Source organism: Hyperolius riggenbachi, chromosome 9, assembly GCF_040937935.1.
Source record: "Hyperolius riggenbachi isolate aHypRig1 chromosome 9, aHypRig1.pri, whole genome shotgun sequence".
In the NCBI taxonomy this organism is placed as follows: domain Eukaryota; kingdom Metazoa; phylum Chordata; class Amphibia; order Anura; family Hyperoliidae; genus Hyperolius; species Hyperolius riggenbachi.
The window spans coordinates 62,121,024-62,144,935 of record NC_090654.1 but is presented as its reverse complement, the minus strand read 5'-3'; the positions used below and the strand labels follow the sequence as shown (position 1 = coordinate 62,144,935).

Sequence of the window (23,912 nt, the reverse complement as noted above, 5' to 3'; positions counted from 1 at the left end):
ATTTTACAATTCTCACCTTGGTGATCCTTTAAGATGCTGCCAATCATAACAAAGGAGTTGATTCACAAAGCTTATCTGTTGAATTATTTCACCTTCCTTATTAACTCAAATTTATTTCTCCTTATTGAATGCATGATTTCTCTCTCCATAACTGACAACTCATGGTTTCTTTCTCCCTATTTGGCATAACGCATGACACAATGCACGAAGAGGAGCTGCGCGGCCCCTATTCGCTAATCTACGGGAAGATTGGGGGGGGGGCACACTCAGCGACGGATATCAAAGCAGCGAGGGAAGGCTCAATAGGATCCTGAGGCTTCGCTCTCTTTAGATATCATTTTAAGTAAGGTGAGATAATTCATTAGAATAGCTTTGCGAATTAACCCCAAAAGTGAACCCGAGGTGAGAGGGATATGGAGGCTTCCATATTTGTTTCCTTTTAACCAATACCGGTTGCCTGGCAGTCCTCCCGATCCTGTGTCTCTAATACTTCTAGCCATAGACCCTGACCAAGTATGCAGCAGATCAGGAAATCTGACTCAGCTGACTCAGGTTTTACTGGAATAGCCATATGCTTGTTCCAGGGTTTTGACTCAGGCACTACTTATACCAAAAGATAAACAGGGCTGCCAGGCAACTGGCATTGTTTACAATGAAGTAAGTATGGCAGCCTCCATATCCCTCACCTCCTGTTCCCTCAAGGTCAGAAATCAAGAATGGGGCAGGGTTAATACTATATTTGTATTGTGCCTGAGGTTTGCCTTCAAGCTAGAAGCACACTAGGCAGAATCGCTAGCAATGCAGAAAACACATGCATTTTTGTCCATAATAAAAGTCTATGGGCTGCATAAAAAAAATTAATATCTCAACGTATCAACGAACATCCATTTCTCTAAAATGCATGTAAAACGCACATAATGTAATTCGATGAGATGCGTTTTACTGCATTTTGAATAAAATAAATATGACACTGGTTTACTCCATTGAAAAAGGGAAAATATTGAAAAATGCAAATACACCGAAAAAAAAGGATAAGTGCATAAAAAGTGCAAAAACGCACAATGCAGAAAACTTGTGGTTTTCTGCACAGCCAAGTGTGCTTCCAGCCTCACTGAGATAATAGATTAGAGACAGCTGTGATGGTGAAACCTCTCAAGTCTGCAGTGGATTCTGGGAAGATTGCATCATGGGACAAATAACAGGATTCCTTCCACTACAATCAGCTGTCACGTTGTGTCCTCTAATAGGAAACGCTGTCTCCACTTACACAAACAGGTCATCTCGCTCCATGATGTGGCTGAGCATTTCATCCGCCTGGAAGATCTTGTGGAATCGGTGACTGTAGACGTCTGTTACAACCATCTGACAGGCAGATACATGTGGATTAGACATTCATTATGGCAAGTGGAAGTGGGAAGAAAGGCGTGCTACTTACATTTTCTGCTGGAACCCCAGAAAGCTTGGACAGAGCTGCACATAGATCAGACACGGTGCCCATTTTAGGCACACTCAGTCGGTACTAGAAGAAGTAAAAAGAGAAGAGCTCCAATCAGAAGCCAAGAAAGCAGCCTAGCATCTACCATTGTCATAACCGACTGCTGCGTACCTGGGTGGGCTTGCACTGAGGGTCAGCACGGACCAGGAACACCTCCATGGTACGGTCTTTCCTCATAGGGAGGGGCAGGGTAAGATAGCAGAAGGGGTCAAAGGTCACAGAGACTTTGGCGCATTCGGGGCACACCAGTGTTGATTTGAAAAGGCCGTGAAAAATATCTACAATGATGGAGTTGTTTCTTCGTAGGTGATTGTCCCATGCTTCTTTGGCTACGACCTGCATGCAAGAAACCGCAGTATCAAGTAAAGGTCTTCGAAAAGAGGATCACAGCATAAGCACAAGAGACCACCGTATGTATGAAAAACGCCCATACCGCATCCTCCCGCCCATTTGCATCTTTCAGCTCCAGGTAGGGCTTCTTCTTAACCCTGTTCAGATCCTCGTGAAGTCCATCTAAGAGGAACGCCAGCAGCTCCTGCGAGTCCTGCTGCTGGTAGCCGGAGAACTGAGGGGCGAAACGGCCCACCTGGGTCTGACAACACAACAGGGAATCAATGCAACATACGCAATACTTTGTAATACCCAGCTAATTGTCACAAATGGTACTACCAGCAAGGTCAAGGCATTCCAGCATTTAAAACAAACCTAAGTGAAAATAAGTACATGGCATGCGCAATTACAGTATATTTAGAATGAGTTCTACAGATACAACTTTCCAGAAGTTCCCAAACTCCTATTTTGGGTTTAAAGTGAACTCGAGCTGAAGTTCAGGTCAAAAAGGAACCCTCTGGATCGTAGAGTCTTACAGGGTCTTCTCCATCCTACCGCCACTCACCGGGACCCTCCAGAAGAACCAGGCCTTACTTCTCAACCACAAGTACAGCTGTGCTGCACCCCCTTGAGCATGGAGAAGCCTACACAGTAAGCAGAAGGCACTCAGGCAGGCATGGCCATACTTGTGCAGACGCAGTACACTCAAGTCCGTGTTCGAAATCTTTGAGGTTGAGTCCACGCATGGCAAAGGGGGACTGGAGGTAAGCTCTACAGGATCCAGAGGCTTCCCGCTTTTTACATATTTCCTTGCTGCCCTTTAAAGAGAACCAGTGACGAAGCACCCTCATGTATTTTACTATATATATATATATATATATATATATATATATATATATATATATATATATATATATATATATATATATATATATATATATATATATATATATATATATATATATGTATATGTATATGTATATATATATATATATATATATATATATATATATATATATATATATATATATATATATATCAATGGGAACATGACAGTAAACCCCTACTCTGCTATTTGTGTCATTCTTCACTGCTCATTCTGCCCATTATCAGCTCTGATAAGTATCCCAGACTCAGCATTCAGTCTAGCTTTGCCCTGCATGATTATAGCTGAGTCAGTCTTCTGCAGGGCTGTGGAGTCGGTACAAAAATCTTCCGACTCCTCGGTTTATGAAACCACGACTCCGACTCCAACTCCGGGTACCCAAAATGGCCACGAATCCGACTCCTTAGTCTAATACTTAACAGGGCTGTGCATTTTGTACAAAAATCATCCGACTCCTCAGTTTATGAAATCTCCGACTCCAACTCCGACTCCGGGTGCCCAAAATTGCCCCGACTCCTCGACTCCGACTAACTCCACAGCCCTGGTCTTCTGTGATGTCTTTTCAAGCGCAAGTCTGCCCCATTGTGCTTTTCCTGCTATTTATCCTCCTAGCAGGAAAGCAAAGCCACAAGGGGCCGGACTTGGGCTTGAAAAGACATCACAGAAGACTGACTCCGCTATAAACATTACAGGGCAAAGCTAGACTGAATGCTCAGTGGGGGATTCTTATCAGAGCGGATAACGGGCAGAATGAGCAGTGGAGAATGAAACAAATAAGAGTAGGTGTTTACTGTCATGTTCCCATTGAAATATATGGTAAAATACATGAGGGTGCTTCGTCTCTGGTTCTCTTTAAACATCCTCACCAATTGACAGCTGGCAAATTACAGCCAGATGACATGAGCATGAAGAGGAGAGGGAAGGAATAACAACTCTGTTCATTAGCGATGGTCAACGATATGCAAAATTCAAAGCAGATGCAGGATTATACACTTTTTTTATGCAATTTTATTCTGATTGGAAAATGGTCCTATTAAACCCACCAGGGTCAAATTTAACTGGTCCATTTTCACGTTCCATAAATTTGCATACATAATTTGCATAATCCTACATAAACTGAATTATTTGCATCTTGTTGACCATCCCTACAGTTTATACACTTCCTGGCTGACTAGGAAGGGAAGGGTATTAGAAGGCAACTGGAGATGTGTACAGAAAATCCATCACTGTTCAAAGTACGCAGGAAAATGCTTGTATGTGGTTTTAGTTTCATTTTGTCAATGACCACCGGCATTTTATTGATGCTGGTGATCATAATCACAGGCACTTTGATCAGTGAATGGGAATATGCATTCCCATTCACCGATTAGTCTACTAGCGGGCAGTGCAGTGTTCTCCCCAGGCTCTTTTAGCCGGGTGCTTCACCCGGCTAATTTTGGTGAGCACCCGGCTGTGATCTGCTCATCTCCTCCTATGCGGTAAGCAGGGTTGTGCAGAGAAGCACTGGCCCTGTATTTTCCCGTCACACCCCACCCGGCTACTTTTTCGTGCCACCCGTCTGGAAAAAATTTCTGGGTGAGAACTCTGTAGCATGAACGCGCACGGGAGCGTGCGCAACGGCGCTGTATGTATATCAACTCCCCTGGAACTCCAGTCTTCAGGGGCGAAGATATACTGTACTAAATGCAATAGTTGATTAATGGTCCATCACAAGGCTGGTGTATAGCGATACAGCAGAACTAGAGACACAAATTGGGGTATGCCAGTTACCTTGAACATTCGAGGGGCCACATAAGAGTGCTCTCCGGACCAGATTTGTCGGATCAGCTCAGCATAGGCCATGGCGATTTCTCCCTTCATCCCCAGCGGATTCTCTTTATTGATCTCACTCTTATACTCGTCAGTCAGGAAGTACTCCGTCAGAGGCGGCGTGTTGCTCAGGCACTGTGGGGAGAACAATGAAGCTACAGAGTCGTTTGCCTCGTAAAATGCCACAGCAGATTTCCACTACATCCATTCTCTCTGCAGTGACAGTAAGTGAGACACACAAGAACTCAGTCTAGGCCATCAGCCAATCACTGGGATCAGGATATATATTTCTGGGTAATATAGTCATTTATGATTCAAATCTACAGATGGTTAACCACATGCCATTTTCAGCTTGCATACAAATATAATGCAAATTCTATGCAGTTTTGAATTGATGGTGCAAATTTAGCAGGAAATGCATCTGACGGATGCAATTCCAAGCTGCACACAATCTGCATGCATGGTAGATTACCGCCTCTGTTTAAACAGCTGTAAGATTAGAGCAGGAAAAAGATGGATGCAGTGACGTCGCAACAGGGGATGCAGAGGCTGCAGCCACACAAGAGCCCCTGGACCAAAGGGACCCTCCTTCAACCACTGTATTAGCTCTTTGTTAATGCTGTGCTGGTAAATGTTCACCTTAACATATCCATTGAATGGTGTTAATAAAACTGTTCCCCACCCCTGTTGCTGACCTTGGAAGGTTTTGGAGGCCCATATCAATTGCTGTGTATAAATGTGCTTGAGGGGCTCAATGTAAAACTCACACTGCGCCCCTTAGCTCCCTAGCTACACCACTGGATTGATGCTCTCAGGGAGGACTGCAGTGTGGAAAACAAATGATGGATAATAATAGAGAGGTCTACAATGTGGCAGGAAAAGGTGAATTGCTCAGAGGGAGATCTACATTGCGGAGTGGAAAAGATAGGTTGGTGGTCACTGCTGTGTAAAGGGAAACATGCCCCCTCCCCCCCAAAAAGGGGGGGGGGTCTGCAGTGGTAAGAGGGAAACACAAACACACACAAAGATGTCTGCAGCAGGGGGATGGAAAGCTGGATTCTCTCCGGAAGAGTTGTAGGGTGGGGGGGGGGGGGCGGATGCTCACAGAAAGTTCTGTAAGGTAGAGAGGAGTAAGATGGCCGCTCACTGTACTTTGGATATTTGCCATGGTATGCCTTCTGCGTGTCTCACTAAAACAAACTATATACATGAGCACTTTCAATAAACTAAAGATAAAGAAAAACATTTCTTTGTTACAGCTGATAGCAAGGAGTTTTGAATCAGGATGATACCATTTATTGGCTAACTTAGAGATGGATAAACAGTGAGCTTTCGGCTTATAAAAAGCCTTCGTCGGACTGATACAAATCCTGCAATAAATCTGCAGCGTGTCTACTTCCTGCTTTCATGGAAGCAGACATAGGGTTAACATCCTAGGTTTACAAATTAGCAGTTCTGCCATGGCAGAGGAGATCCCTGAGCTGACACAGCTGAAGAGATCAAATTATGGTGGTCATTAGTCACAGATGAAGGGGAATCAGACAGGCTAAACACTAAAAAGATACAGGAAGAATTTCTCTCCGTCTTCCTTCTGTTCTGTGCAAGAGTCCAGGTCCGCTTTAACCACTTCCGATCTACGGTAACTGAAATCTACGCTCTGTTTGTTGCTGCTTGTTCTTGACAGGGCACAGATTTCCATTACAACGCCGCGCAGATCAGATTCTCCTGCAGATCCCTCTCTCGCTGCAAGCCCTTTGCTCTGCAGTCGCTAGGACGGTAGAGCTCTGTGAGCCACTTTCATTGGCTCCTGACCCTGTGATCACTGTGAGCAAATCACATTGGCTCACACTGATGACAGGGTCAGGAGCCAATGAAAGCGGCTCCTGACCGGCTCACAGAGCTCTGCCAGCATAACAGCAAAGCAAAGGGCATGCAGCAATGGGTAAGCAGTGTAACAGGTGGGGGTCTGTGCTGTGATTCTTCAGAAAGCCCTGTTTTTTTAGTACCAGCAGTCTCTGGTCCTTAGAGAACCTGTAACAAAAAAAAACAAAAAAAAAAAGTTTCCCTAGGGGGTACTCACCTTGGGAGGGGGAAGCCAATGAGGCTTCCTCCTCCCCTGTAGCTGCAGGCAGTCCAGCGCTGGCTCCCTGAAGTGTCCCGGAATCCTCCCTCGACAAGCCTTGATATATTTACCTTTCCTGGCTCCAGCAGGGGCGCTTTTGCAGCTCTCCGCACGGAGATAGGTGAAAATGGTCAATCTCTGTCGGGTCCGCTTTACTGCGCAGGCGACCTGCGCAGTAGAGCGGTCAGACAGCGATCGGCTAGTTCTGAGTGGAGAGCCGATACTGCGCCAGCGCTGGAGCCGGGAAGGTAAATTATTACATCCTCGCTGTTCAGGGAGCTTTATTGCTGCCGCCGTGGGACCAAGGAGGACGGGGGAAGCCTCAATGGGATCAGGAGGCTTCCCCCACCACAGGTGAGTACCCCCCAGGGGAGGATTTTTTCGTTACAGGTTTTCTCTAAAGTGCCAGATATTGCTTGTATGGAAAAGGTTAAAGGAAAAATCTGTGCCCCATTTCCTAATTCGGCAGCAACAAGAGGACAATGACATGGCTGAAAAATCTTCTGGCATCAGCAGATGACTATTGCTGAAGAGGCAGAGATAGTGCTCACTGAAGCAGATGGTCATGTTTAGGGACACTTCTACCATCTAATACGTAAAGTGAAAGTTTGGAGCAGCCACAGTTGAGCATGAGGGTGCAGTGGGGTAGTTAGAAAAAAAAAAAAGTGCAACCAGGCTTTAAACTATTAGTACAGGGGCTAATATTACATGTGCGGGCGATAAAACCTATGATTGGTGGTGGATTTGTCTATCCAGCCTATGATTATTAAGGAGGTGAATATACAGTATATCCTGGCTGTGATTAGCAGAGAGACAGAGAGTGGAGAATTCATACCTGAAGAGCGGAGTTCATGAAACACGTATTGCCGAGGTTACTGAGGCCACAGAGGCCGGGTTTGCTGTAGCTGTAGGACATATAGGACGACGTGTATCTAAAATGAGAGGAAGCAGCATCAGGACAGACGTTCCATGCTCAACAGTTACATCAAAGCTAAACTGCTCATCATGAATACTCTCTGCCCCAGACCCATCTCTGCTGAAGAGTCTCATTCTGTATATTTATGCCAACAGTATGACTGATGAGACCCCAGAGTTATACGGTAGTGTTCTCCACAGGCTCTTTTAGCCGGGTGCTCCACACGGCTAATTTTGGCGAACACCTGGCTGTCATCGGCTCGCCTCCTTATGCACCTCCTATGCTGTACACAGAGCTGTGCGGACCCTGCATTCTCTGTCGCTCCACACCCAGCTACTTTTTCATGCCACCCAGCTGGGGAAAAAATTCTAGGGAGATCACTTTACTATTGTAATGGCATTTAGGGGGAACCAGTGATAGCGCACATTCATAAAGAGGAGGATGGGCTTGTTGTGTTAGGACAGTCTCACAGGCGAGGAGGGAGCTTGTTTATTATCATACAATGAGATGAAAGCAGACTGTCACAGAGAGGGTCTGACCTGTTACTCTGAAGTTAGAAATAAGAGGGGACCTTTCCTTCGTTCCTTAGTTTATGCTCATACAAGAAGAGTAATGGTTGTTCCACGAATGCACAATGTCACAGAAAGGAGTTCTTGTTTCACATGGACAAGCTAGGGCCAGGCCTGTGGTAGCTCACCAGAGAAGGTGAAGTTTTGTCCCTTAAAAAAGGTCACATGCCTTGTCAGCATGGTCACAGAGAAAAGCCTGGGCTTTCCTCATGTTAGGACAAGGGAGTTTCCTGGTGTCCAATGTTACCCCTATATCCAGTTCCCTGGTGTCTAGTTCACCCCCCCCCCCCCCCATACAGTTCCTTGGTGTCTAGTTCAACCCCCTCACCCCCCATACAGTTTTCTGGTGTCTAGCGGCCCCCTCACTCCCCTATTTAGTTCACTGGTGTCTAGTGCTTTCCCCCTCCCTGCCCCATATGGCTTCCTTGGGGATCTGGGGCTTCACCAAGGGTGGGAGAGAAGGCACAACACAGGGGGATGGGGTGAGTTTGGAGAACAATGATCTCAGCCGGTGCTCTGCAAAAATTGATCCATCAGGCTGGTCAAGGCATCTGAGTGCATTAGGGGCCGCTGTACAGATGCTGGACCATCTAGTGTGCACGAGGGTATCACAGAGAACTCGGACAATTCTGTTTCCCATGACCAGCCCTGATAATAAATGTTAATTAAAGGCATCAGTTACACATCAACTACAATATAATCTAGAGTGTTGGCAGATTACATCAAGAACAAAGCATACTATGCAGATATAAAATGGGGGTGGGAGATAGCTTGTTTATAAGGTGTAATTGTAATTTCCTTATAACAACATCATGGAGTATAAAACTGCCACATCACTTTCCTTGTAACTCAACAGCTTAATAGATCGTAGCCAAGACTCCAGAAACTGCACTTTGTGTGCCACACCCTCCTGGCTTTAAACATGGGTACTTCTCACTATCACACAACACCAGCACCGCATCCAACCAAAAACTGAGCAATCTCTCCTAGAGCACAAAACTGGACCTTGTGCTTTGATTGCTGCTGTAACTTTATCAGCGAGTTATGTATGGCAACTAAGGAACATCTCTGTGCCAAGTCACCCAATGCCAAGACTTCACAAAAAACAGAGGATTTAGAAGTTGAATGAACTTCAAATTGAAAACTTTCCACACACTAAGTATATTTTGCACATCTACTCCCCTTCCCACTTGCACAAGGTGAATAACGCATGTTTGTGTAAAGCAAAATTACTCAAATTGTTTTAACTCTAAAGTACTGACAGCTGTGAAGTGTGTTGATCTCTGCTTGAAAAGTGCACTAAAATGCAGGGCTGTGGAGTCGGTACAAAAAAAACTTCTGACTCCAACTCCAGGAACCCAAAATGGCTCAGACTCCGACTCCTAATGCTGGGTACACATGGTATGATTTTCTATGCGATAAATGCATCCGATTGATAAAATCCCTCATGTCCGGTATTACTCCCGATCGATTCTGCGCTCGATTTCTCATAGAAGTGAATGGGAAAAGATAAGAAAAACGAGCGAATATAAGAGAATCGAGCGAAAAATACAATCGGGTCGGAAAATTGCACGGAAAATCGTACCTTGTGTACCCAGCATTAGTCTTATACTTAGCAGGGCTGCGGATTTTGTACAGAAATCATCCAACTACCGACTCTGAAGTTTATGAAATCAACGCCAACTCCGACTCCACAGCCCTGCTAAAAAGCTCATAAAGTTTATAAAACGTTCCCCTCCTTTCTGCTAGTTATAGTGAGCCACAGCAATGTCGCCCAGGGGATCGTGTCCCAACCCCATCGGGCGACAACAATCCAGCGTGTGTACTGGCCTTTAGAACAGTGGTTTAACCCCCATTGTGGGAGTCTAGTCAACTCCAACTGTCAGCCCTAGTTGTACCCAAATGCAATGCGTTACTTCTCCTATATTTGCCCAAACAGGGATAGGATTTCCAGTAGGGCTGTGGAGTTGATACAAAAATCATCCGACTCCAACTCCGACTCCTCAGTTTCTGAAACCTCCGACTCCAGGTACCCAAAATGGCTCCGACTGAGATTCCTTGACTCCTTAGTCTAATACGTACCAGGGCTGTGGATTTGGTACAAAAATCATCAGACTCCAACCACCCAGTTTATGAAACCACCGACTCAGACTCCAGGTATCTGAAATTACTCAGACTCCTCGACCGACTCCACAGCCCTGATTACCAGCCTATTTTTCCTACTACTAGTGCATATGTCCGTGCAGCAAGGAAAAGGTGAACAGGGTTGCTTGTATGTTAGTGGGTGGAGATAGCAGGAGTATGGCATCCGTGTTGTGGTCTGGGACATACATTACAGCAGTGTACTAACAGGGGAAGAGGGATAAAACCCACAGAGTACAGGGCAGGCATCCCTCTACATGAGGCCACCTTCACTTTATTACACTGTCACTTAAAGTGGACCTGAACTCTTGTACAGGACAGAAGGAAAACATAGAATTGCACCCTGTATGTATTTAGAGTTTCGCCTGTTTAATTCCCCCTCCTGTGTCTAATCACAAGTTGTAATCTGATCTCTCCCCTGTGTCACATGACTGCCTATGGCAGATAAGCTCAATTGAAAGCACAGGCTGTTAACAATATGTCTGCTTCCATGAATCAGGAAGTAGAAATAGTGCAGATTTATTTTAGGATTTGTATCAGCTGTAACAAAGAGATGTTTTAAAGTTTAAAATGTTTAAAGGTTATTAGGCTGTTGTGTATCTTTTAGAGCAGAGAAGACGTTCAGAGTTTAGGTCCGCTTTAAGGTTCAGTTTTGTGATCCTCTGCACTCGTTTATCTTCCCCTCCCACCATTCAGCTAGCAAGGACAGAATGGAGGATGGCAGCCAAGAGTCTTTACTGTATACAACAGAGTAAAATCAATAATGCAGGCATATTGCATCATTCATCTTAGTTTTGTTTGTTTTTTAAGCCATACTTCAGTGCACTAACACTAAGGCGACAGCTAAAATCCATCCACTAAAAAGTAAAAGGGCTGCTGTGCTATTATAAAGAAGCCTTACTTTTGCATGTATCTGTTTTCAAACTGTGTACTCATTACTAGTCGTGTACTTTACATTATTAGTTCATCGCTCACTAGTAGCTAATGAATCCACAGACAATAAGGCCCTGTTCATATTATGTGCGTGTGGAAAACGTGCAGAACGCATGTAGTAAACGCACTGGAAAAACGCATGCGTTTGTACGCGTTTGTACGCGTTTTTTCCTTATGCGTTTTTGATCATACCTGGAAGAGTCAGCTACTTCCGACGAGAAACGCACCTCCGAATACGCATACAAAAACGCATGCCATGCGTTTTTAGTGCGCGCCCATTGACTTTCATTATAATGCGTTTCTGTGCGCGACGCACAGAAATGCATCCAACTATGCGTTTCTGCCACGCATACGTTTGCCACGCGTATATGTGAACGAGGGCCATACCTTTGCATTGATTTTTCTGGCCCTCGCAAAACGCACACAAAACGCGTACCTTAAAAACGGACACAAACGCGTGCAGTGTGAACGGGGCCTTACTCCTCTGGTCTGTGGCACACCCATCCCTAAGTGCCTCTGAGATTCTAAGCTTTGTTGTAGCTCCACCCTCTGGCTGAATCTGGTACTGGATGAGGAAGACTACACACCATGCCAGAATCATGTTTTGACTTTTACTCCTTATGATGTAAGCTAGGGGTCAGGAACCTTTTTGTCTGAGAGAGCCATAAACTCCACATAGTTTAAAATGTAATTCAGTGAAATCCATACAATATGTTCCAAACTGGGACAGTAGGGCTCATGTCCCTGTTGCCATGGTGATGTGTATACAGTTGATCTGCCTGGCGGCGGAAGTGTCAGCTTCTCTTGGGTTTCAGCAACATCAGCAATTTCCCCAAGAGCCAGACAGGAGGAATACCAACTAACAGCTTGTACAATTAGCTATCTGACTTGGGGGTTGATTCACTATGTAGGACGAGATCCCCGCACTTTGATTAGCCCAATAGGCTGCCTCTAGTCCTACAAAGTCCCTGAACCTGACAGGCTCCAGAGTGGGACAGTTGGAGCAGCCATTCGTTTTGGAGTAGCGCAAGTAAGTTAGTAGTGCACGCTACAACAGTAGCGTGCCTACTTTGAAAATGTTATTTGCGCTGCCAGACCAAGCTGCGCTGCTTGAGCAGTGTAACTTAATTTGTGTGCGAGCCAGATGAAGCCATCAAAAAAGCCATATCTGGCTCCCGAGCCATAGGGTCCCTACCCCTAATGTAAGCCCTACCATGCAGGGAAAAAGATCTGTGAGTGACAGTTTAACCTGGAAGGTATGGGATGCATTGTACTTTGATAAAGACACTGGTGTAGTCTTGAAACGTTGGCTATAGCTACATACACCCCGAATGGAAAAAAACATTTGCTTTATTGAAATGACAATTTCATGTTGATTACTAGAGGTATTGCCAGTGCCACCCACTGAAATACTTTGAGCACTCACTGATCAGCATTTGGCATTCTATTACATGGACTAGTAGTAGGGACTGAGTATTAATGGAGTGTGTTAATCAAATAAGCGTGCTCAGGGATAGACGATTACAAGTCACCACAAGGAGCAAAAAAAACAGGTGCACTGTGGTAAAAATGGTACTCTCTTCACAGTACAAAAGAAGCACACATTGCGTTTCATCAAACAGTGGTAGGGCGAACCGCCTCAAAAGGACGCTGCCCCACAGCCTCACCAGTCTGGCTACGCTTGTACTGCAAAAAGTTAGAATCATCTTTTGTACTGTTCCAATTATGAAAGAATAAAAATATCTATGACTATTTTTACAGCAGTGCTGGGAGCGGTTTTCTCTCTCTCCTTGTGGTGAGTTTATCTCCATCTGCTGTGAATCTCCAGGAAACCAAGAAAGCTGCGATCACTGACCCTTTTCCCACGCCAGAGCTGTTCATGCCGTAGCTGCTGCCACTGTCCCCGTTGGTGATGGTGGAAGATGAGGAGGAGGAAGAAGAGGAGGAGGAGGGCGACGACAAGTAGCTGCTTGTTGGTGATTTACTGGAGGTAGTGTAGCTTCTACTCGTTGCTGTGCTCGATCTGTCAAACAAAGCAAGAAACACAATCAGATTTGCGTATAGCTAGGCTGAATTTCAAACGTATGCCCAGCCGTGGAGGGGAGGGGGCCACCATGCTGGAGGGGGTAGCAGCCAGGATGGGTATGACAGCAGGCGGGCAGGGGGGGGGGGGGGGGGGGGGGGGTGTCGCACCCCGCCCTCACCTGGGTACTCTGTCCCAGCTTCCCCTTCAGCTACTTGTGCAAAAGCTGTTAAAATGTAATGTAGGCATAGAGCGGGGCACCTATTACCTTCTCCCCTTGCGTTCCACCGCTCGCCGCTTGACTTCCTGCAATGCTGCCCTCTATATTTTGGAGAGTGACATTGCAGGAAGTGAAGTGGCGAGCGGAGGAAAGAAGGACGGAAGGAAGTTAATAGCTTCCTCGCTCTATGCCTACAGGCAGGGCTGGGACACAGAAAATGGATCTATTTCTGTGTCCAAAGCTGCCTGTTTAGAGGTGGACCCGGTTCTCTATTGATTTTCACTACCCCTCCATGTATCCGGGGTCCATAAAAATCCTGCAAATCCGGACTGACCGATAAGTTTTTCAACACAGATCCGCCTGAACGCAGACGGATCCATTTTTAATTTGAGTGAAGAGGGCTGCTATTTCTAACATTGGTATCCGTGGCTCCGGTTTTCACCCGGGCCAAAAACCGGAGCCACTGATACGTTTTTAGAACAAGTGTGAACCGACCCTAAGAGAGATTCACAGCAGAGATTGTTAATGAGATGCAAATGATTTCAACGTGCATGCAGATTTTATGCAAATTATAGGCAGCATGAAATTGGACCAGTCATTGTCAGCAGGTAGTGAATCAGTTGGACTTATATGAATATCACTGACCATCTTCGACTCCCAAGCTATTTTCAAGCACATTTCATTAGTTCCTTTACAGAACATAATTCATAGGAGGAGATGCAGCGATTTTAAAGGTTGAGCATTACAGGTGTCCCAATTAAATGTGTCTTCATTGGATTTGAAAATCTAACATGTGCCCCAGTGACTGTGACCCAACAACTTCATATCGCCTCCCCCAGTTCTCTTATGCCCCACTATTACTGGTGTATGGCGCATCCACAGCCCCGCATTCATCGAATTATAAATCCAGCATTCCCCCGATATTGCGCTCCTTACACATTTTCCAGCAATGGTCCCCTACAATACATGTGCAGTGCCCCAACTGCAAGTGCACTGGAGGCACCCCATTACATGTGTAGTGAACCCAGCCACCTCCCAACATTACCTGTGTGGGGGGAAACCCCTCCTTATGTTACCTAGTAACCCCATATCTCCCGTCTCTTCTGCTGACTACAAGCACTGCTCCGTATAAGAGCACATCTCTTAGGGCTGGTACACACCAAGAGCGGTTCTGAACACTTTTAAAAACGCTTGCGCTATGTAAAGCTCTTGGGTAATTTATTTCAATGGGATGGTGCACACCAGAGCGATTCGTTTTTTTCCTCGAACGCAAACTCGGGTCCAGCAGCATTTTTGCTGATTACTGAGCAAATTCAACCTCAATGTTAAGTATAGGGAAGTGGAAAATCGCTCTGAAGAGCAAATTTCCAAGCGTTTTTGTTACAGAAGTTGTTCAGTTACAGCTCTACTGCAACAAAAACTAAAATCCGCTGCACCAGAACGCTCCAAAAATCGCTAGGTATGATTAGAAAAATCGCTAGGCACATGCCTAGAAGAGCTCTGAAAAATCACTTCAAAAAGCACTGAGCGTTTGCGATTACGCTAGCGCTTTTTGGTGTGCACTGGTCTTTATTGTAGTCCAAATCCCAAAAGCTGCTATTAAAGTAAACCTGAGATGGGGAATAAAAGGGAGGAGCAAGAGGATATTTACTTACCTGTGGATTCTTCCGGGTCCCTGTAGTCCTCCTGGTCTGATCCACTGTGCTGCTGCAGCCAATTTTAAGTCTGCCCCCCAAGGGCTACTGCGCAGGTGCTGTTCCAGCCTTCATGTCTCCTCGATCACGCTCCTGTCTGTACAAACTGTGCATGCCCAGAATTCTTCTGGGCTCGGGAAACAGAATGAGGAGGTGCACGGGCGGGACAGCACATGCACAATAGCCCGCGGCTCACTCAGCCGGTTATAACAGCAGCACAACGGATCGGACTGGTAGGATACAGAGAGGACCCCAGAAATAAGAGTTTGGTAAAGAATCATTTTAAAGGGACTCCGAGCAGTGCAGAAACTATGGAAAGATGCATATCATTTTAAAGCTCTCTTTCTCCTCTTTCCAATGATATATAAACCGCCGCCCTACTCCTTTTAGTTTTCGCTATTTTCGCGATTGAAATTGCCGCGGCCGCGATTTCAAACGCGAAAATAGAGAAAACTAAAAGGCGTAGGGCGACGATTTAGGTGTCGCCAGAAAGAGAGCTTTAAAATGATATCCATCTTTCCATAGTTACATTGTATTACACAGGGCGACTTTTTCTGCTGAATAGAGCTGCTGACACTGGGGAAAGTGTCGTCCTGTGTAATACAAGTAACTATGGAAAGATGGATATCATTTTAAAGCTCTCTTTCTCCTCTTTCTGGCGACACCTAAATCGTCGCCCTACGCCTTTTAGTTTTCTCTATTTCCGCGTATGAAATCGCGGCCGCAGCAATTTCAATCGCGAAAATAGCAAAAACTAAAAGGCATAGGGTGGCGGTTAATATATCATTGGAAAGAGGAGAAAGAGCTTTAAAATGATATGCATGTTTCCATAGTTTCTGCACTGCTCGGAGTCCCTTTAATTTCATGTACTGTACAACAGATGACCAAAGCTTTATTTGTACGCGTGTGTGGTATTATGCTATTTGAATATTTCTTATAACTGTTCTTTGTAATATTTGTATATTTGTACACAACTACAAGAATCCATTTTTATATAAAAAAGGATTCTGTCAGTGATATCTGTAATGCTACAAATACATATTGATGGTATGACAATGGCTAAAGAGCCCAATCTGACCGACTCTAGGAGGACTGACACTTAAATTGAGTTTAGTATTCTCCATAGTTGGTTCACCAATTTAGGGTCCAACAAACAAACAGCAGTCACTTAGACTGGACCCTCAATGATATATGAAATACTGAACCTCCGACAGAACCATTGGAATTTCTGATCTAGTTACAATACATAAATTAAGGTATTCAATAGCCACAGCCATCTGTCTGTCCCCAGTAAACACGAAATCTGTTTCGATGACAGCAAAAATCTATACCGGCAGTTAGAGGACAGGCATATAGATATTCTTCAAAACACCTCACAAGAAATAGACCATGGTAAACTATGACAGAGGCTCCGGTTATAGGCTCAGAAAACATTACGCACTTTGTCTGCGACTGTCTGGGCCACGTCCCGTCTGCATTCTTCTGCTCTATTACCAGCATCTGAAAAACATAGCACCAGAACACGGACATTAGAGTGTAAGATCAAATGGACCAGAAACTAAAAGCAATGGAATTCAGAGCAAAATAAAATAACTTCTGATGGTTCTCATTTATCCAGATCACAGTATAAGCAAAAAAATATAAAATTACAAATGGTCAGCTTTTTGTGTTCAAATGAAGTGATGGAAACATATCCTCGGGAGACTTCTAGTAGGGATAATGAAACATCTTTGAGAACACAAAATGAAGATGTCCACTGGAGACTACTAATTTTTCTTGGCTGCATCTGGCCAAACTGTCATCTAACATCTGCATGGGAGTCACTACTTACGGTATTCTTAAGAGTCACTTTCCCCGATAGAATTCTAATGGTCACTGCCTACCCTTTGTGTGGTCTCTCAGCATCCCTCCAGAGGTTACCAAATATCCTAGTAGAGATATCCCAGAGCCCCCTTACAGTGAATGACTGCCCATGGTAGACTTACTCCACAGCCCCTTTATGGTCCCTGCCTTCTTTGGGTAGAGTAACACACCCCAATCTCCTGATAGTTAGCCAAACTCTGCCTCTATTAAATAACTCCACAGTCCCTTGGTAATCACTGCCTGCACGTTGTAAAGCCACTTCATAGCTATCTGTTGGCCTATGGAGTCACCCAACCAAGGCTCTTGCTGTCTCTGGTAGTGTCAATCCACAACCGCTTAAAGGGGAACTTCAGTCTAAACAAACATACTGTCATTAAGTTACGTTAGTTATATTAATTAAAATAGATAGGTAATAAAATCTCTTACCCACCCTCTTTTAAAAGAACTGGCAAATGTTTGTGATTTCATGGGAGCAGCCATCTTTCTCATGGGAGCAGCCATCTTTTTGGTTGAAAGGATGTGACAGGGAGCATGAGACACAGTTCCAACTGTCCTGTGTCCTGATCACCCCTCCCAGCTGCATGTGCTGGGCTTCAAATCTCAAATTCAAAAAAAGAAAAAAAAATTGCACCAAAACAGCAGAACGAGAACAACAACATCAGAAATCTCATCATGCTTTGCACAGCATCAGGGGAAAAATGCAACGGCACTTTTCTTCTGTGCAGCTAAAAATGAGGCTTAGGTAAGAAAAAAAAAAGTTCTGATGCTGTGAAACTGTTAAAAAACACCAAGCCTTTTCAGTGCTGCCGAGTAGATTTTTAGTCTGGAGGTTCACTTTAAGGGTTACTACCTTTCCTAGCAATCACTCCACACCATTCCGATGGTCACTACTTGCCCGTGTATAGTCACTTCACAATGTTCTGATGGTCACTACCAGACCGATAAGTTCACTCCACAGAATTCTAAACTGTCACTTCCTGGCCCTGATAGCGTAATTTCACAGCTTCCTAAAAGTCACTACCTGCCCCTGGTAGTGGCACTCCAAAGCCTCTAGTTGATCACTACCTGCAGCTTGTACAATCACTCCACAACCAACTTTTGGCCTGTTCCTACCCCTTGGGGAACAACCTCAAATCTTCTGGGCATGGTCACTAAATGACCCTGGCATACTCATCCCACGTTTCCCTGGTGGTTACCCCGACTCTTCATAGAAACCCCACATAGCCTCCTGGTAGTCCCTACAAGACCCTAGAGGAGTCCTAATCCTAACATTTGTATAGCGCTTTTTTCCTGTTGAACTCGAAGCGGTCAAGAGGCCACCTTGCAGTGTTAGGAAGTCTTGCCCGAGGACTTCTTACTGAATAGGTACTGACCATAGCCAGGATTCGAACCCTGATCTCCCATGTCAAAGGCAGAGCCCTTAACCAGTACATTATCCATCCCACAGTCAACTAGGGATCAGTACCTGTCCTTGATAGAGTCCAGCATCCTGTACGGTGTTATCCGGCTTGGTAAGCTGCTCATATGTGTTGGTCATATAGCGGTTCCAAAGTCGGGTTTCTTTATCATCAGTGATATTAAAGATACTTCTCATCTCCTTCTCCACAAAGTCTGTAGAGAAAAAACAAGGAGAGGATTTGTGTCACTAAACTATGCTGAAGCAACACCACGTGTTTTAATGTCCTGAGAGATATGGAGGCTGCCATATTTATTTCCTTTTAACCACTTCTGTGCCAGGGGGTGGTTTTGCTGATCGGTGCTGCGTGGGCTCTCCAGCCCGCAGCACCGATCAGCTAGCAGCCAGGGCGATCAGACTTCCCCCCTTTTTTTCCCCCACTAGGGGGATGTCCTGCTGGGGGGGTCTGATCGCCGCCGGCTGCTTGCGCTTGCGGGGGGGGCAGCTCTTCAAAGCCCCCCTCCGCAGCGCTTCCTGGCCTCCTTCCCTCCCTCTCTCTCCCTCTGCGAGCGGTGCAGGACGGAGTTCCGTCCTGCGCCGGATAGGATAGGCTTCAGCCTATCAGGTGCCGGCAGTCCCCGGCCAATCAGAGCCCGGGGATCGCCGATCTCCTCTACGGCATATGTAAACACCGGGGAAGATCTTCCCCGTGTGTTTACATTTACCCTGCGAGCCGCGATCGGCGGCTCGCAGGGTGTTCACAGGGACACGCTCCGTGAACGGACATGGAACTCTCCATGCAATCCACTTCAGGATTCAGGGGCGTAGTTAAGCGTACGCCGAATCCTGAAGTGGTTAAACAATACCAGTGTCCTGGCATCCTGCTGATCTTTATTCTGTAATACATTTAGTCATACACCCTCAACAAGCATGCAGATCAGATATTTGACTCAAGTTCGACTGGGTTTGCTGCATGCTTGTTTCACGGTTAGTGATTCAGTAACTCCTGATGCATGAAAGATTAGCAGGTTTCCAGGCAACTGGCATTGTTTAACCACTTGACGACCAGTGTTAACACCACCCCCCAACGACCAGGCGCTTTTTTGTTAAGCAGGGCTGTGCAGGCTTTTCAGCCTCCTGCACAGCCCAGCTACGGAGCCCAGCGATTGGACTCACCTTTGTTTTTTTTGTCCCTAAGGGGACATGCCGCCGGAGGTGTCGGATCGCTGTGGCCGTTTTTATTTTTCTAAGCCTCTATGAGGCTGTTTCTCCCTCCCTCCCCTTCTCCCCTCCGTGCAGAGACTTGAACAGGACTGCAATCTGTCCTGTTCCGCCTCTCATAGGCGTCAGCCTATGAGAGGACACCGATCCCTGGCCAATCAGAGGCCGGGGATCGCCGATCTCGTACAGCGCTGCCAGGGACCGCAGTGCTGTACGGATGTAAACAAGGGGATTTCTTTCCCCTTTCGTTTACAAACAGCCTGCTAGCCGTGAATGGCGGCCATGAATGGCGGCTAGCAGGCTAAAGAAGTGGCAGGGAACGATCGCACATGCGCGCGGCCGTTCCCTGGGAAACTGCAGCCCCAGGACTTGACGCCAATCGGCGTTGGGCGGTCCTGGGGCTGCCGCCGCGGCCAAGCCCATCGGTGTTAGGCAGTCCCCAGGTAGTTAAAAGGAAATAAATATGGCAGCCTCCATATACCTCTCAGGTTTGTTGTCCTTTAAAGTGTACCAGAAGTGAGTAAAATCCAAAAATCCATACTTACCCGGGGCTTCCTCCCGCCCCATAAACACGTGCAAGTCCCTCGCCGTCCTGCCATTCAGCCCCAGTAACAGGATTACCAGGGCTGATCGTGACTGAACGGCAGAACACGGGAGGACAATGAGGGAGTCACACATGCTTATGGAGCTGGAGGAAGCCCCGGGTAAGTAAAGATTCTTGCATTTTACTCAGCTCTGGTTTACTTTAAGCAGAACCTAGGAGGAAATGCCTAAAAATACGGCTATGAAATTATAGTAAATCATGTCCACCTCGTTGCTGCCTCCTGTCAGTACTGTAATGACAGGTAATCTTTACACAGCAGCAAGGTAGGGAAGAAGTTTGAGAGAGTTTCCTGTAACCCTGAGTCAGTACAAAATGGATCTATTCTATCAGCGCACTGACCCAGCAGGAAACACCCAGACACGCCTGAGCAGCTTGACAAACACCAACTATTCCTGGGAAAGAGCATTCATCTCACTGAACATAGGACAATATATCTGATGCCTCTTCCAGGAGCCACTTTGCATGGCTGTGTTTAGCCACTCAGATACTTGGTCTGATGGCTCAGTGCTTTCCTATAAGGATAACAAAGAGAAAAGAGGGTATCCAGGAGCAACGCGCCATGTATAACTTCAGTAAAACTTCATGCTTTAATGTATTTCTTCCAGTAAAAACATCAATAATAAAAGACATTCATGCAGCAATACTTATTGTTCAAGAGGTAGTACAGGTAGTGCGGAGGTAGGTCGACGATCGTTTCGCCCCTCTATGAGGGCTTTCTCGAGACCATTTCTCTGCTACTCTTTTTTTGACGTATTGAATATACTTTCCTATAAGGACATGTGCTGCTGTGCTCACCTATGGTGTCTGCTTTGCTGAAGTGACGGCTAACCACATTTTCTAGATCACTGTTCTCACACAGCTTTAGTTCAATGAGATAAACCTCCACTTTACAATGTTTCACGAACATGCCGTGCTCCACCACCTGCAAGACAAGGAGAATTTAGAGAGATCTTACAGGACGCAATCAGGGGAGTAACACAGGGGGCAGGGATACAGACAGGGTGGTCACGTGATGCTGGGGGGGACGTAGTCAAGGGAGTTGCATGGGAGAGCGGGGGGAGGACATTGGCACAGTCAGGGGACTAACAGGGGCAGAAACAGCCGAGGTGGTCGCATGTAAGGCCTTGGAAGACGTAGTGAAGTGAGTTGCATGGGGGGGGTGGAGGGTCAACCAGTAAGTAGGGGCCCAGACGAAGGTAGGGGTGTGTTTGGGTTGGATTTGATGGGCTGTGTGCACGTGGATTTATTGGGCAGTGTGCATGCAGGTGTGTCGCATGAGGGTGATGCATGTGAGTTGCATTGATAATGCATTGGTAGTGCCGGCGGTGTGGGGACGTAGGCAGATGACTTGCATAGGTTCAGGAGATGAGGCACAGGCAGGGGAGTCTCATAAGGGAGCTGTAGGCAGCCCAATCACATCACAGATCCTCCACTCACCTTCCTGACAATGGGGTCCTGGTCCTGGACACTGCCATACCAGCACATAAGCTTGTTCCAGGCTTCAACTGGGACTAAGACATAGTCAAGCTCATCAATCAGATGTTCTTTTAATACCTGAGATTCAGGATCTGGAACAGATAAGTGGAATGAGATCATAAGAAGATAGAACTCAGGGGAGGACAAATTGCAAGAAAATTCAGGCACCAGTCTGACTATTTCCAAAGTCTATAGGAAATATAAATATTTGCAGTTGCATTGACACAAATTAGAGGAAAACTTTAAAATTGGGCTCCAGTTGCAAATTTTAAGGTGTTGTGACTACCTGACCCCATATGCAATTCACCTTTTCACCTGAGTTTTCTCCTTGGTGATATTTTCATAATTTGTAAATAAAATGCATTTTTTTAATCACAGGAAAGCAAGAAAATACTCAAAATAATTTTGAAGTTTAACGACTTTTTCATACCTTCTCAATTCCAAGATGATGAAAAATTATTTTAAATCCAAGATGAAAAAGTATCTCCTAGAAGAAAACTTAGGAGAAAAAGTGAATTGCATACGGGCTCTGGTCTCCTGTGATCTGCCCAGCACTGGTATAATTAATATGGAATAAGATGAATTGTTTAAAGCAAATCTGAAGCAAAAATAAGCTTATGAAATAATTAATTGTATGTGTAGTACAGCTAAGAAATAGAACATTAGTAGCAAAGAGTCTCATTGTTTTCTAGTACAGGAAGGGTTAAAAAAACAAACCTTCAGTTATCTTTGCAGAGCTTCTCTGAGCTAATCGACCCACTGGCTCGAATACAGTCCTGTTTTCTGAAGCACTTAAAGTGTACCTGAGCCGAAACTCGGGTACACAACATCAGATACTTACCTAAAGGGGTGGGGGGGCCTCAGGATCCTATTGAAGTTTCCCTCTCTATTTTAATGTCCCTCGTCACCAAGCACGCCCCCTGGAAGATTAGCTACAAAGCATTGTTGCTAATCAGATCAGGGCCGCACAGCTCCTCTTCCTTATTCATGGCTGCACAATAGCCAACTAAGCGCGCATGCACAGTAAGCCAGGGCTCTGTGCTACTGCGCACCAGCGAGTGGGCAGGCTTGCGCAACTACAGACCTTTTTCCCCACTTAAAGAGAACCCGAGGTGGGTTCTAAGAATGCTAATAGCACGCAGAGGCTGGGTCTGCATATACTTCCTAGCCTCTGTTGCTATCCCGATCCCCGTTAAGCCCCCTCTGTGCTCTGCCCCCACAAATCACCCAGCCGTGCTTTCGACACACAGCGTGTCGAAGCCAGCTGTTTACTTCTGTAAGTGCCAGTCTCGCCGCTCCCCCGCCTCCTCCATAGCTCCGGTCCCCGCCTGCGTTCTCTCTCTCCAATCAGCGGGGAGGGAAGGGACGCAGGCCGGGACTGACGGGAGCTATGGAGGAGGCAGAGGGGCGGCAAGACTGACACAGAAGTAAACAGCCGGCTGCGACACGACACGCTGAGTGTAGACAGCACGGCTGGGTGATTTATGGAGAGAGAGAGAGAGAGAGAGAGAGAGAGAGAGAGAGAGAGAGAGAGAGAGAGTGTGTGTGTGTAGAGAGAGATAGATAGTTTTTTTTCATGACAAACTAGGCTTTCATTGTATGGCATTTTTTCCTCAAACAGTTCTTTTTTCTATGCATTTTAAAGACAAAAAGGGGGGGGGGGGGGGGGAAGATAGAAAACACACATTTCTCAGTTTTACCAATTCAGGTTTAAAAATAAAAAGTACCACTGTAGATAAACACATTTTGTTTGGCTATTTCTACCGTTTATCACAAAACTTAGATCATGTTCCTGTCACAATTTATGGTAAAGATATTGGATTCTGAAATAATGCTAGTGTGTATTTTTCACCATGAACTGAGAAAAGACAAGTATTAGTAATGGTAAAAATCAAGCTTATTGGTTCAAGGAACATATTCCCTTTCACCAATTAGTGCTGTCCAAAGCTGTGCACAGGAACAAGCCCAATCCTGCACAGCACTGCTTCAGCTTCAAGACTTATATCTACGTCCTCGTGGCTTAGATGAAGTCACAGAGGACGTAGATATACTGTAGTGGTGGATAAAGTGGTTAATAAGGAAGTGGAACTGCGTGGCCCTGATTTGGAGGGGGACTGCGCTCTGCAACAGGGGGCTGCCAACAAAAGAGAGAATCCTCAATAGAATCCTGAAGCTTCCCTCCCTTCAGTGTAAAAACTTGTTTTGAACACAGC

The 23,912-nt window shown here is 45.7% G+C and overlaps 1 protein-coding gene across 1 annotated transcript in view; it reads right to left on the bottom strand.

Moving 5' to 3' along the window:
- The window catches only part of USP4 (ubiquitin specific peptidase 4), a 53,834-nt gene that overhangs the window by 16,078 nt on the left and 13,844 nt on the right, over positions 1–23,912 (bottom strand). Inside the window, exons 3-13 of the mRNA XM_068252904.1 lie at positions 21,661–21,791; positions 21,019–21,145; positions 18,468–18,613; positions 16,581–16,639; positions 13,058–13,225; positions 7,478–7,574; positions 4,482–4,655; positions 1,929–2,087; positions 1,607–1,831; positions 1,436–1,519; positions 1,268–1,362 (exon numbers count right to left, since the gene is read on the bottom strand). Of these exons, the coding sequence (XP_068109005.1) occupies positions 1,268–1,362; positions 1,436–1,519; positions 1,607–1,831; positions 1,929–2,087; positions 4,482–4,655; positions 7,478–7,574; positions 13,058–13,225; positions 16,581–16,639; positions 18,468–18,613; positions 21,019–21,145; positions 21,661–21,791 (1,465 nt within the window). The remainder of the gene's footprint in view (positions 1–1,267; positions 1,363–1,435; positions 1,520–1,606; positions 1,832–1,928; positions 2,088–4,481; positions 4,656–7,477; positions 7,575–13,057; positions 13,226–16,580; positions 16,640–18,467; positions 18,614–21,018; positions 21,146–21,660; positions 21,792–23,912) is intronic.